Here is a 14,567-nt window from a genome sequence, read left to right as displayed (position 1 = left end):
GACACTGTTGTAATGGAGCCGGACTGATGTGCCGAGTCAAGCTGGAGTTAAGCCGAGGCAGCGCATGTGTGTGGAAAAGCTAATACTTTTTCAATTATTTAATTCGTTTCGAATTAAGCTAATCGCAGCAGCTGTGCTCTTTGTAGGACAACACTGACGGCGTTTATAAGCCTCCACTGAACTGACTGTCGGACACGGAAACAACTTTAACGATGTGAAGACTCGATCTATGTTTCATGTCCACTTTATATTAATATAAAGGTGCTATAGGTCTATCAGTTGTGCTAAAAGAATTACAGAACTCAAATCCAAAGACAGTTCCTGTTGGATTCTCCAATAACAAACGATCTGATTGGCCAAATAGCAGAAAGTTAGTTCATTTTCTAATTTTCATTCCAAAATAGTGATTTTCAACTTTGTCCTGACATCCGTCTGGAGTTTAATCCACTTAATCCAAGCAAGGTGCCTTGGAAGTGACTGAGCAGGTGGTTCTGAATCCGGGATGAACATGAAGGTCACAAACATCACAGAGACACAGAGTTACATGTAGTTTAATACCTGTTAATACTCACAATGTCAGTTTCCATCTCTAAACCCACATTATAACACTAAACACACTGATTAAACTGTTCGTTATGAATCAAACACGAGATGTCGTCTCGCTGGACACGAACACAACACACCCGTTAAGCAGCTAATGACAGAATGGAAGGCATGTAAAAATAGTGCTCGGGGATCATCGCCTGCTGCTGCCGACATCTTCCTATTACCACTCCAAGATCCCGTCCCATATTTAAGAGCGGCCCACAGATCGATAATGCGACTTGATTGATGTTTGAAAGGAGTGACATTGCCTAGTTTGGAGCGTCCGGTTCGCTTCAGCAGCACATTCGTCTTGATAAAAGGAGCCTCAGCCTCCTGCTGGGCTTCACTTAGCGACTGACCGTCGGTAAGATCCATCATTTTCTCTTCTGGTGGCTGTCAGCGTTGGCGGATCTGTGTTTGACCTGCAGCACTGAAGAATATCTGACCCGACTCTACAAGGGACTGTTGACCCGGTATGTAAGAAACAACAGAAGACATTATTTAGTTGGAAATATTTCAAGGATTAATGGGACCTGAGTTTGTCTTCTTTCTTTCTTTTTTTATCCTGAGGTATCAACATGAGCAGCGATGCCGAGATGGCCCAGTACGGGCCGGCGGCCATCTTTCTCCGCAAACCCGAGAAGGAGCGGATTGAGGCTCAGAACCGGCCGTTTGATGCCCGGACAGCCTGCTTCGTTCCTGACGCCAAGGAGCTGTACATCAAAGCAGTCATCCAGAGCAAAGATGGTGGCCAAGTCACCGTGAAGACGGCAGCTGATGAGGTAAATAAGGAGCGGGAAAAAAAGTGCAATAAACAAAAAATCCAAGAAGCTGCAGTTTGGGGGATTTACGGTAAAATGTGACGGATGTTTAACCTTCATCAGGTCGGCTAATGCTCCAAAGTCGGATGACCAAAACATGGTGTTGCATGAAGTCAGATTTGGTTCTGTCATAACAACGTTAAACTGAAAAAACTTTAAATTTCAACCCTGTAAGTCTGTCGCCAAGATATCAATACTGAACGTCTAAAAGATCATTTCTGTCTCCTACATCAGTGGTTTATCACACTTTATGTTTCTGTCAAATTACCATCCAAAAATAATATATCACTCAGAACAGTGAAGTCATATTGTAAATAAATGAGCTGGAACTCGAGGCGGAGGTGGAAAAAAAAAACACATTAAATAATGTAAAACACTGCAGCTGCTTTAAAACTGGATAGTGTTGAGTAAAGAAGGTGTGATTTGTAATAAATGGGCTGTAACATGCAAAATGCAGATATATGACTTCACATCTCAGCAGGTTTGATGCTTTATTTGTTTAAAGAAACCAACATCTTTACATTTTATGTTTACATTTTATATTTTCGCAGTGCTGTTTCATGAGTTTTGCTGTTTGTATAAGCAGTTTTTTTTTCCACCTAAGTGTTTGTTTTTGACTATTTGAATGAAAAAAAATGAGTGTAAAAATGAAATGAAGAGGTTTTTCTGTTTATTTTCAGTGATATTACTATTAAATTTGAACTTGGACCATGAAAGACTATATAATGTTGATCTATTGTGTTTTAGGGGCAGTTACAGGCTCATAAATACATAATTCAGTGTGTTCAAACGCCTTTAGATTAATGTCAAAACTTAAAGAGCTTCTGACAGTTTAAGGGGGGAAAAAAAATCAGCTTATGACTTTTTACAAGAGCCCAAAATCAAACCTGTCCTCCAGATGTTCAACAACAGGCCACGCAGGCGTTTCAGGATGATTCTAGATACATTTCCAGGAGTAGGAACAGGTTAATGTGCTGTTTTTCTTTTCCTGTTGCTGATTTATTTTAATTCTGCAGCATGAATGCTGTGTTATAAGGGCTGTAATGAGGTGCTGCATCTTCTCTCCTCCTGTCACGTTATCTGTCCAGATGGTGACGGTCAAAGAAGAGGACTGCCACCCCATGAATCCCCCGAAGTACGACAAGATGGAGGACATGGCCATGATGACCCACCTCAACGAGCCGTCTGTGCTGTTCAACCTCAAGGATCGTTACGCGGCCTGGATGATTTACGTGAGCGATGCGATGGGAGGTTCATCGTCTCTTCATGCGTCTGAGTGAATCTCACACTGAGTCTCCTCCTCTGCAGACCTACTCCGGCCTCTTCTGTGCCACGGTGAACCCCTACAAGTGGCTGCCGGTCTACGACCCGCAGGTGGTGGCGGCCTACAGGGGCAAGAAGCGCATGGAGGCCCCGCCGCATATTTTCTCCGTCTCTGATAACGCATATCAAAATATGCTCACAGGTAAGAAAGAGTGATGTGAGCCTCACGCAGAGCTACAGAGCCTCGAACCACACGACTCCTGAAGTGTTGTTTTATCTGCTGCAGATCGTGAGAACCAGTCTGTCCTGATCACGTGAGTCGTGTCGTATGTTAATTAAATAAGAAAATGTGCAGACTGATTCTTTCCAGCTGTGTTCAGTCTGTTTATTCTGTGTTGTCAGTGGAGAATCCGGCGCAGGGAAGACCGTCAACACCAAGCGTGTCATCCAGTACTTTGCGACAATCGCAGTTGCTGGTGGCGATAAGAAGGAGCACTCGCCCGGCAAAATGCAGGTAATCCCTTCGACGAGATACGAGCTGTGAGATAAAAAGAGGAAGACTGCGGGATTCTCATGAGGCCGGCTGTGTTTTTTTTTTTTTTCCAGGGGACTCTGGAAGATCAAATCATCTCAGCGAACCCTCTGCTGGAGGCGTTTGGGAACGCCAAGACTGTGAGGAACGACAACTCCTCGAGATTTGTGAGTATGAGCCCTAAAAATGAGATCTTCGGGAGAGAATCTCACAAAATCATCTAATATAATTCCTGAAATCTAATAACAACACTTTCATGTTTTCTTGTGCGGTCTTCTCAGTTTAATTGGATTTTATTTTGACTTTTTTTTTTTTTAGGGTAAATTCATCAGAATTCACTTCGGAACCACAGGAAAACTGGCTTCCGCCGACATTGAAACCTGTAAGTTTTTCCAATCAAACAAACTGCTGTATAATCGATTAAAACCAATAAATAGATGATATATTTAAGGGCAGACACAACAGGTATATAAAGGACATCACCACATGGGCTCAGGAGCTGTTCGTGTCACTGATCGATGTTTATTCGACTGTAGATCTGCTGGAGAAGTCGAGAGTGACGTTCCAGCTGTCAGAGGAGAGGAGCTACCACATCTTCTATCAGATAATGACGGGACACAAATCAGAGCTGATAGGTACGACGAGGATATTCCATCCCTCACAATGTGTTAAAGAATAAACTCTTTAAAACTTCTTGACGCTTCCCTCCTCAGAAATGCTTCTGATAACAACAAACCCGTACGACTTCCCCATGATCAGTCAGGGGCAGATCTCGGTGGCCAGCATCGACGACAAAGAGGAGCTGTTGGCCACAGACGTGAGTTTCACCGTCTCTCGCCTCCCGTTGAATCACTCAACGCACGTCACTGTCGCCTGCTCACGCTGAATTTAATACCGCAGATGGCCACCGATATCTTGGGCTTCACCAACGAAGAGAAGATGTCCATCTACAAGCTGACCGGCGCTGTGATGCATTATGGGAACATGAAGTTCAAGCAGAAGCAGCGCGAGGAGCAGGCGGAGCCCGACGGCACCGAGGGTGAGGCTCCATCAGATCAATCTGTCTTTGAAAACACGCAGCAGATGATGTTGAATACAAAATGTCGTGTTTATCTCTCAGTGGCAGACAAAGTGGCCTTCCTCATGTGTCTGAACTCTGCCGACCTGCTGAAAGGCCTCTGCTACCCCAGAGTCAAAGTGGGGAACGAGTACGTCACCAAAGGCCAGACGGTCCCTCAGGTGCTGACACGAGATTTAACACCCGACAGCAGAATAATAGCTTTAAAAATGTCAATGAGTGCGGCTGCTGTTTGCATTAAAAAGTCATTTATTCATGTTTGTTTAAAATCTCCCGATCAGGTCACGAATGCCGTCAGCGCTCTGGCCAAGTCCGTGTACGAGAAGATGTTCTTGTGGATGGTGATAAGAATCAACGAGATGCTGGACACCAAGCAGCCGCGGCAGTTCTTCATCGGGGTGCTGGACATCGCCGGGTTCGAGATATTCGACGTGAGTTTTGCGACGCTTCAGTTTCGGTGTCTCCGTGTTGTTGAGTTAACGGTTAATTGTCGTCACAGTACAACAGCATGGAGCAGCTCTGCATCAACTTCACCAACGAGAAGCTGCAGCAGTTTTTCAACCACCACATGTTCGTGCTGGAGCAGGAGGAGTACAAGAAGGAGGGCATCGACTGGGAGTTCATCGACTTCGGCATGGATTTGGCCGCCTGCATCGAGCTCATAGAGAAGGTTGGATTCGTCTGAACATCAGTGTTTGTTTTATCTCATTTTAGCGACCTTGTGTTTATAATGTACGCCTGCGATTCACCCGACAGCCGATGGGCATCTTCTCCATCCTTGAAGAGGAGTGTATGTTCCCCAAGGCCTCGGACACTTCCTTCAAGAACAAACTGTACGACCAGCATCTTGGGAAAAACAACGCTTTCCAGAAGCCGAAGGTGGTCAAAGGCAAACCGGAGGCTCACTTCTCGCTGGTGCACTACGCCGGCACTGTGGACTACAACCTGACCGGCTGGCTGGAGAAGAACAAAGACCCTCTGAACGAGTCGGTGGTGCAGCTTTACCAGAAGTCGTCCATGAAGCTGTTGTCCTTCTTGTACGCTTCATTCTCTGGAGCTGAAGCAGGTGAAATATTTGAATAATTATGAGAGAAGATACAGAGACCAGGGGCTGTTTTACCCGGACTTCATACTTTGACAGATATTGAATAACACTCTGTTTCTGTTCTGTAGAATCGGGTGGAGATGCTGGAGGTGGAAAAGGTGGAAAGAAAGGAGCGAAGAAGAAGGGCGGCTCGTTTCAGACGGTGTCGGCAGTTTTCAGGGTACAGAAGTGATGAAAATGTGTCCATTATTCTTGCTGGATTTGTCTCCTGGCACCAAGTAGGACAGCTAACTGTAGCTGCAGGGCTAAAGGAGCAAACCAAGGAGCAAAAAGGACTAATCACTAATCATTCGTCTTCTCAGTGTTTAATATTCTCATCTCGATCTCGTCGATCTCCTGCAGGAAAATCTCGGTAAACTGATGACCAACCTGAGGAGCACCCATCCTCACTTTGTGCGCTGTCTGATTCCAAATGAGGTCAAAACACCAGGTACAAGAAAAACTTTACATCTTGACATACAGAAGGTCTCGAAGATGAAACACATGATGTTGACTCTGACGCCTCTGCAGGGATCATGGACAACCACCTGGTCATCCACCAGCTGCGCTGCAACGGCGTGCTGGAGGGCATCAGGATCTGCAGGAAGGGATTCCCCAGCAGGATCCTGTATGCTGACTTCAAGCAGAGGTCAGCACCGATTCACACCTGAAGTATCTGAAACTTAAAGGAAACTAATCTGTGTCCCTCAGTTTGTGATAATCTGCCTTCATCTTTGTTCCAACAGATACAGAATCCTGAACGCCAGCGCCATCCCCGAGGGACAGTTCATCGATGGAAAGAAAGCTTCTGAGAAGCTTCTTGGCTCGATTGACCTCGACCACACACAGTACAAGTTTGGCTCGACGAAGGTTTGTGTTTAACTGTTGCAAAGGATTTAAGGTTAAAGGATGAGTTCACCCAAAAAATAAAATTCAGTCCTTATCTACTCACCTTCATGCTGATGGAAAGTCAAGTGAATTATTGGATTGGATTATGCTTGATGAGCTAAATGGAGCCATTTTATATGTTTTATCTGTTATTTTTTAACGTTTGAAATCGAGTCTCCAGCTGCGTCAGTTGTGTAGGAGAATGCTGCAGTGCTGTTTTGTGAACTGCCGACTGAATTGTCATTTTTTTGGTGACCTTTAACTGGACGCAGCTTTAACGCTCTGTGTTGTTGCAGGTCTTCTTCAAAGCCGGCCTGCTCGGCACTCTGGAGGAGCTGCGAGATGAAAAGCTGGCCTCTCTGGTGACTCAGACTCAAGCGCTGTGTCGTGGTTACCTCATGAGGAAGGAGTTCTCCAACTTAATCGCACAAAAGTAAGACCAGCACCAACAGTCTTCCCTCTAGAGCCTGAAGCATTAACATGCAAACTAAACGCCGTCGGTGTGTGATCTTGCAGAGACTGCGTCTGGATTCTGCAGTACAACTTGCGCTCGTTCATGAACGTGAAACACTGGCCGTGGATGAAGCTGTTCTTCAAAATAAAGCCACTTCTGAAGAGCGCAGAGACGGAGAAGGAGATGGCGACCATGAAGGAGGACTTCATCAAATGTAAGGAGGATCTGGCCAAGTCAGACTCCAAGAGGAAGGAGCTCGAAGAGAAGATGGTTTCTCTTCTGCAGGAGAAGAATAATCTCCTCCTGCAAGTGCAATCTGTGAGTATCACAGCAAAAATACTTATCTGATGATCGCAAATTAATCTGCAAACGATTCAACATCAGCACTTGTTCTCGCTGGGGATCTTCACAGGACTCAGAAAATCTTTGCGACGCGGAGGAGAGATGCGAAGGCTTGATCAAGAGCAAAATCCAGCTGGAGGCCAAACTCAAAGAGGTGACCGAGAGGCTGGAGGACGAGGAGGAGGTGACCGCCGAGCTGACCGCCAAGAAGAGGAAGCTGGAGGACGAGTGCTCCGAGCTGAAGAAGGACATCGACGACCTGGAGATGACCCTCGCCAAGGTGGAGAAGGAGAAGCACGCCACGGAAAACAAGGTTCGTCATCACCAGGTTGAATCCATATAAATACATGCTATGAGTGAAGGACTGCTGGGGCTTCGACTCGTTATTAAAACTGTGTTTGGAGGACAGCTGCAGGATTATACGAGGTCCCGTGAGTCCAGGTCTTTGTATGTCTTCCTGCAGGTTAAGAACCTGATGGAGGAGCTGGCCGGTCAGGATGAAAACATCGGCAAACTGACCAAAGAGAAGCGAGCTCTTCAGGAGGCTCATCAGCAGGGACTGGACGATCTCCAGGCTGAGGAGGACAAAGTCAACGCTCTGACCAAAGCCAAGTCCAAGCTGGAACAGCAAGTGGACGACGTGAGTGACTGCAGACGGTTATTAAACTGAAACACCGGGGGATGCTCGACATCTTAATTAACTGTGTCTTAATTTGCCGTCAAGCTCGAGGGTTCGCTGGAGCAAGAAAAGAAGATCCGCATGGACCTGGAGCGAGCCAAGAGGAAGCTGGAGGGGGATCTGAAACTCACCCAGGAGTCCCTGATGGACCTGGAGAACGACAAACAGCAATCTGAGGAGAGGATTAAGAAGTGAGCTTGTGTGCTGATTATGTAGAGCACGAGTGAGGAAATAAATCTGGAGTTAAACTGACTCGTGCATCTTCTTGTCTCTGCAGGAAAGAGTTTGAAAACAACCAGCTGTCCAGCAAAATTGCAGACGAGCAAATGATTAACAACCAGCTTCAGAAGAAGATGAAGGAGCTTCACGTAATAAAAAAAAAAACAGATTAAAGTCTCAAATTAATCAGAAGGAAAACAACCAGCCGTCCCCTCACGATGGTGTTTGTGTTCAGGCTCGTATCGAAGAACTGGAGGAGGAAGTCGAGGCCGAGCGAGCCGTCCGAGCGAAGATCGAGAAGCAGCGGTCGGACCTCTCCAGGGAGATCGAGGAGATCAGCGAGCGGCTGGAGGAGGCCGGAGGAGCCACGGCCGCCCAGATCGAGATGAACAAGAAGCGCGAGGCCGAGTTCCTCAAGCTGCGGCGCGACCTGGAGGAATCCACGCTGCACCACGAGGCCACGGCCGCCGCCCTGCGCAAGAAGCAGGCGGACAGCATGGCGGAGCTGGGAGAGCAGATCGACAACCTGCAGAGGATCAAACAGAAGCTGGAGAAGGAGAAGAGCGAGCTGAAGATGGAGATCGACGACTTGGCCGTCAACATGGAGACGGTGGCAAAAGCCAAGGTGAGATTTTTAAATCTGGAGTCTCATTTTAGCTGAAAGAAATTCGTTTAACTGGAGGAATTTGTGCCGACGCTCTTCCAGGTGAACCTGGAGAAGACGTGCCGCTCGCTCGAAGATCAGCTGCTAGAGATGAAGACGAAGAGCGATGAAAACACGCGACAAATCACCGACCTCAACAATCAGAGGGCTCGTTTTCAAACGGAGAACGGTAATTTATCTTCCTGCCGTCATTAAAAATTCCTAAAAGAGACAATTCACCATGAAACTCCTCTCACCTGCAGCCCAGAACGTTCTGGTGTGTCCTTCCAGAAATCATGAATCCACACACTGTTTCACGTTGGAACTAGTTTCCTTCAGTATTGTGATTTTTTATTTACGATTCACAAATTGATTCTTTGAATCCTGAATCCACTAATTAACTGGTGATTAGTCTGTTAATATGAATGTTAATACGTCACGGGAATTACCATCAGTGGGCCAGTGGATTACTAAAAGATTATCCGGCGGCGTCACGCTCGCAGGCGTAAAGATATTTGTTGTGCTGGTTTCATGTTAAATCCACAAGACTGACTGTCTTACTAATCTAACTCTCGTCCTTGAGTAGATGCACTCTTCTTTCTGTGCTGTGGCAAACAAAGAAAATAGTTCCGACATGAGAAGTCTGTGGATTGTCTTGAGTGACCAGGTCATGATCTCTGGACAGAGACGTTGTTGTTGTTGAGCTGAGAAGCATCCAGTTAATTTACATTCAAGGGAAAGCAGGCAGATCTGGATGAATTACAGTAACTTATATATTTGTTCTTGTTCGGTCGTCTGTAGCTGAATTTTCCCGACAAATGGAAGAGAGAGAAAGTCTCATTTCCCAGCTGACGAGAGGAAAACACGGCTTCACAACACAAATCGACGAGTTGAAACGCCTCATCGAGGAGGAAACAAAGGTGAGCACGTGTTTGCAGACACTTGATGACTTTGCTTTTTTTCCTTACGAAGCTCCTCATCGGTTCCTTTCTCTACAGGCTAAGAACGCCCTGGCTCACAGTTTGCAGTCGGCCCGTCACGACTGCGATCTGATCCGGGAGCAGTTTGAGGAGGAGCAGGAGGCCAAAGCCGAGCTGCAGCGCGGTTTGTCCAAAGCCAACACGGAGGTGGCTCTGTGGAGGAACAAATACGAGACGGATGCCATCCAACGCACCGAGGAGCTGGAGGAGGCCAAGTAATCAAACCTTATATAATCTCCTTTTTACTCTGATTAAAGGTCTGGTGAGAAAGATTTAGGGGGTGTGAAGTCTTTTGTGGCTCCAGAGTTTGGTTTTTTTTTCTGTTTCGGCAGGAAAAAGCTCGCTCAGCGTCTCCAAGAGGCCGAGGAACAAATCGAGGCTGTGAACTCGAAGTGTGCCTCGCTGGAGAAAACCAAACAGCGACTCCAGAACGAGATGGAGGACCTCATGGTGGACGTGGAGCGCTCCAACAGCTTGGCTGCCACCCTCGACAAGAAGCAGAGGAACTTCGACAAGGTGATTCATCGCGCTGAACACAGCATCGATTTCTTTACATCACATCCTGAATTATTCATGGCTTCGTGTTTCACCGGATTCAGATTCTGGCCGAGTGGAAGCAGAAGTACGAGGAGTCTCAGGCGGAGCTTGAAAGCGCTCAGAAGGAATCTCGATCTCTGAGCACGGAGCTTTTCAAACTGAAGAACTCGTACGAAGAAGCCCTGGATCACCTGGAGACGATGAAGAGGGAGAATAAAAACCTGCAGCGTGAGTGAAATGTCAGTGTGAGAAAACAAACAGCTGGGGAGAAAACGTTTGGGTTTTTTTGTAAAATGAAACGTGTGTGTGTTGTTCCAGAGGAGATCTCAGACCTGACGGAACAACTCGGGGAGAGCGGGAAGACGATTCACGAGCTGGAGAAGTTCAAGAAGCACGTGGAGACGGAAAAATGTGACATGCAGACGTCGCTGGAAGAAGCCGAGGTGCGACCGATGACAAACACACCCGAGAAATAAAGCTGAAGAACAGTGTAAGTGACCCAAAACGTGTGTTTTCAGGCCTCCCTGGAGCAGGAGGAGTCCAAGATCCTGCGCGTGCAGATGGAGCTGAACCAGATTAAAGCCGAAGTGGACAGAAAAGTGGCGGAGAAGGACGAAGAGATCGACCAGCTGAAGAGGAACAGCCAGAGGGTGCTGGAGTCCATGCAGGCCACGCTGGACGCCGAGGTCCGCAGCAGGAACGACGCCCTGAGAGTGAAGAAGAAGATGGACGGGGACCTGAACGAGATGGAGATCCAGCTGAGCCACGCCAACCGGCAGGCGGCCGAGGCTCAGAAGCAGCTGAGGAACATCCAGGGACAACTCAAGGTACAGAGAAATAACACGAGACACCGGAGAAGTTAGTACAAACAGAGGAGTTAGCACTGCCTGTTTACTGCCAGCGTATCACTGACATCTGCCATTACTGCCATACTTCTCTCGCTCTATATGCTCATAAATGTATACATCTTTTATGATGTATGCCGAATTAACAAGAAGTCCCAAATGATTAAGATTTCGTCATTGAAAGCGTTTCACAAAGTTTATAAAGTTTCTTCCAACTCAACAAATCACAAAACTGAGCGATTTTATAATGGAGTCTGGTGAATTTCTTTCCCTCTTCATCTCCTCGGTGCAGTAGAGGCAGAATGGCAGAAAACATCAAAATCCAGATCGTCTTAGTGATCAATTAATGTATTTCTAGGACGCCCAGGTCCACCTGGACGAGTCTGTGCGAGGTCAGGACGACATGAAGGAGCAGGTGACCATGATGGAGCGCAGGACGACCCTGATGCAGGCGGAGATCGAGGAGCTCCGAGCGGTCGTGGATCAGACGGAGCGGAGCCGCAAACTGGCCGAGCAGGAGCTGGTCGACGTCAGCGAGCGGGCCGGACTGCTACACTCTCAGGTGGGTTATCAGCAGAGTCTAAACAGATTGAACAAACACTTTTCATCTGCAGGAGTCTCATCTCTGTTGTCTTTTTGCAGAACACCAGTCTGCTGAACACGAAGAAGAAGCTGGAGACGGACGTGACTCAGCTGCACACCGAGATCGAGGAAGCTGTTCAAGAGGCCAGGAACGCTGAGGAGAAGGCCAAGAAAGCCATCACTGATGTGAGACGCTCTCACAGGGATCTTATTTCACTTCACACAGACTGAAAGATAATTAATAATCTCCTTGTGGTGACACCTCCAGGCGGCCATGATGGCGGAGGAGCTGAGGAAGGAGCAGGACACCAGCGCTCACCTGGAGAGGATGAAGAAGAACCTGGAGGTGACGGTGAAGGACCTGCAGCACCGACTGGACGAGGCTGAAAACCTCGCCATGAAGGGCGGCAAGAAGCAGCTTCAGAAGCTGGAGGCCAGGGTACGCTTACTGTAGTCCAAACATATCTACATTTTAAATATATTATATAAATTACAGTGATAGAAAATGTGTGTTTTGTTAAAATCTGTGATCTCAGGGAGGAGTGAGACGGCACAGAAGCAGAAATAACATAAATAAATAAATATAATACAGACATAAAAATATAAATATTTTAATAAATTAAAAAATCCAACTAGTAAAATGCTAAGTTAAATTAGAAAGTAGATAAAAAAGGGTAAATTAATAAAAATAAAGATACAAAAATTTTAAAAAATAAGCAGAATAATCAATTTATGTGCCATTTTCTAAATTACTTGATGCCTACATGTAAATTTAATATTATTTTTGGTGCATTTAATGGCATTTTTGTAATTCAGCTAGTTATTTGTTTATTTGCTTTAGGTTTTGGCAGCTTTTTCCAAGGACCAAATAAAGAGTGTCAGACAGATTTATTTATTACGTGTAAATACAATTATTTGTGCAACTTTTTTCAGGCTGGTTTAAAATGATTTAAATTTGGTTGCAGCTGCACAACATTGTTCAGATGTGTCACAAAGATCGTGAACGTTGGCTGAAAGATGAACTTTCTCATCAAATTTTATCTCAACTTTGAATAATTATTAGATCGATTTTACACCTCATGTTTCAGGAGATTTGAGCCACAAAATAAAAAAAAAGTGATATGGTGTAATGGTGGATTAAATTTAGCAACTAAAGCAGCTCAGACTACAATATTAAGACATGTTCATTTTCTCCCGACTTCAGCAGCTCAACAGAAGTCCTACTGATGTTTGAAATCATAGAAACTGTCCTGGATTCTCCTCTTTCAGGTCCGTGAGCTGGAAAACGAGCTGGACGCTGAGCAGAAACGCTCCACAGAGGCCGTGAAAGGAGTCCGGAAATACGAGAGGAAAGTCAAAGAGCTCACCTATCAGGTAAAGTTCCATCATCTCTGACCGCAGGTGTAAACATCTGTTAACTCGAACCGACTGAAGTTTGTGTTTCACGTGTTTTCAGACTGAGGAGGACAAGAAAAACAACGTGCGGCTGCAGGATTTGGTCGACAAGCTGCAGAACAAGATGAAAGCGTACAAGCGACAGGCCGAAGAAGCCGTGAGTGAATCACAAAATCACAACCAGCAGCAAAAATCAATTCGGTGATTCAGTCGATGTGTCGGATCGCCAATATGTTCAACGTGATGGATGATTCACCCGCAGGAGGAGCAGTGCAACGTGCACATGGCCCGTTTCAGGAAGGCTCAGCACGACCTGGAGGAGGCCGAGGAGAGAGCTGACGTGGCCGAATCTCTGGCCAACAAGATGCGAGCGAAGAGCCGAGAGATAGGGACGAAGGTACCGAACGGCTTTTAATTTATATGTACAATAAATAATATATAATAAAAAACTTTCTCTGCGGTTTATTCTCGGTTTTAGTGACGTTGTGGGGAAAAAAGTGCATTTTCAGTGAACGATTATGATGTTTTTATCTTCTATGATCAAAGCTGATGTTAGAAATTAACTGTTTTTCTTAAGTTATGTCGTAATAAACATTGTTTTTGTGTGAATGTGTTTGTTTTTCAGGGACAAGAAGGACAGGGAGAGTAGCTGAGCGTCGGAGGAAACCTGCATGAGAGTGAAAGAGTTTATAATCTATAAAACAATATTTATATCGTGTCATGAGAACTTTTATCACTAAATATGATCAAGAGATTCATCAAGAAAGTACGGAAGCCCTGAAGGAAAGTGAGGAAGTAAAATAAAAACATTCTGATGATCAATTTTCTGAATCTGATCTAAATTGTTTCATCATACACAGAAAAATCCTGACAAAGAAAAAACAATATTTTCACCTGACAGAACTTTTTTTTCTTATAACTTAAAGTTTGACCCTGTTTTACAGATATAAAAGTGTGATTGGCCTCTTTGGGCTTCCGTACATTACTGACCATTATCATTTATACATATTTAATCACATAATAAATCCAGTAATGATGAATATTACATTTAAAATCACCACATTTAGTTTATTTTGCTCATTTCAGGTTATTATTCTGAATAATTATCAAAGCCACATTAAACACATTCATGTCTCCAACTAATGAAATGAGATTAATGCTAAAATAATAATAATAATAATAATAATATGGATTTAATTGTAATTAATTGTTTTCTGCTTCTTCTTCTTGTGTACACAGGCTGGTTCATACACCCAGTAAACTACCTGAAGCACCTTATTAAATATTAAAACACAATAAAAGTGAAGTGATGCTGAATCTTCTTCAGGCTCGATGATGACGAGACTGTTGGTTCATTAATCAGCTCACACGATCCGTAATATTAGATATTAATCAACAATATTCCAGCAGAAGACGACGACTGTAAACACGGGACAGAAAGTTTAAGGAACATTTTCATCTTGTTATATTTATTCTTCATATCACCAGAAGAGCGTTTTGTTGTTCTGATCGATCATATTTGTCTATTTTCCAAATCCAGGTCACCAAATTTCACATTTCATGTTCTTGTTTTTGTTGTTTGCTGTTGTTTTTAGTTGAAAAACAATAATAAATGTTCGTAGAATTTAAAAAAAAATTCC

General features: G+C 45.0%; 1 protein-coding gene across 1 annotated transcript; it reads left to right on the top strand.

Annotated features, from left to right (window-relative positions):
* Positions 1-737: 737 nt before the first annotated feature.
* On the top strand, positions 738-14,546 carry LOC119014512 (myosin heavy chain, fast skeletal muscle-like). The gene is made up of 39 exons (XM_037089767.1): positions 738-1,367; positions 2,495-2,638; positions 2,715-2,871; positions 2,956-2,983; positions 3,072-3,183; positions 3,276-3,368; positions 3,520-3,583; positions 3,738-3,836; positions 3,915-4,018; positions 4,102-4,240; positions 4,322-4,440; positions 4,561-4,710; positions 4,779-4,949; positions 5,036-5,345; positions 5,453-5,544; positions 5,727-5,814; positions 5,895-6,012; positions 6,110-6,233; positions 6,548-6,684; positions 6,768-7,023; positions 7,118-7,360; positions 7,511-7,687; positions 7,772-7,917; positions 8,004-8,094; positions 8,181-8,570; positions 8,652-8,778; positions 9,390-9,508; positions 9,587-9,783; positions 9,901-10,084; positions 10,168-10,333; positions 10,424-10,548; positions 10,624-10,932; positions 11,309-11,512; positions 11,593-11,718; positions 11,801-11,971; positions 12,802-12,906; positions 12,989-13,084; positions 13,190-13,324; positions 13,553-14,546. The coding sequence occupies exons 1-39, from the start codon at positions 1,164-1,166 to the stop codon at positions 13,574-13,576; spliced, it is 5,844 nt and encodes a 1,947-aa protein (XP_036945662.1). The 5' UTR covers positions 738-1,163; the 3' UTR covers positions 13,577-14,546.
* Positions 14,547-14,567: the final 21 nt, after the last annotated feature.

The sequence above is a fragment of the Acanthopagrus latus genome, chromosome 23, assembly GCF_904848185.1.
Source record: "Acanthopagrus latus isolate v.2019 chromosome 23, fAcaLat1.1, whole genome shotgun sequence".
NCBI classification, from domain to species: domain Eukaryota; kingdom Metazoa; phylum Chordata; class Actinopteri; order Spariformes; family Sparidae; genus Acanthopagrus; species Acanthopagrus latus.
The sequence above is the reverse complement of the archived record's forward strand: the minus strand, read 5'-3'. Positions and strand labels throughout refer to the sequence as shown.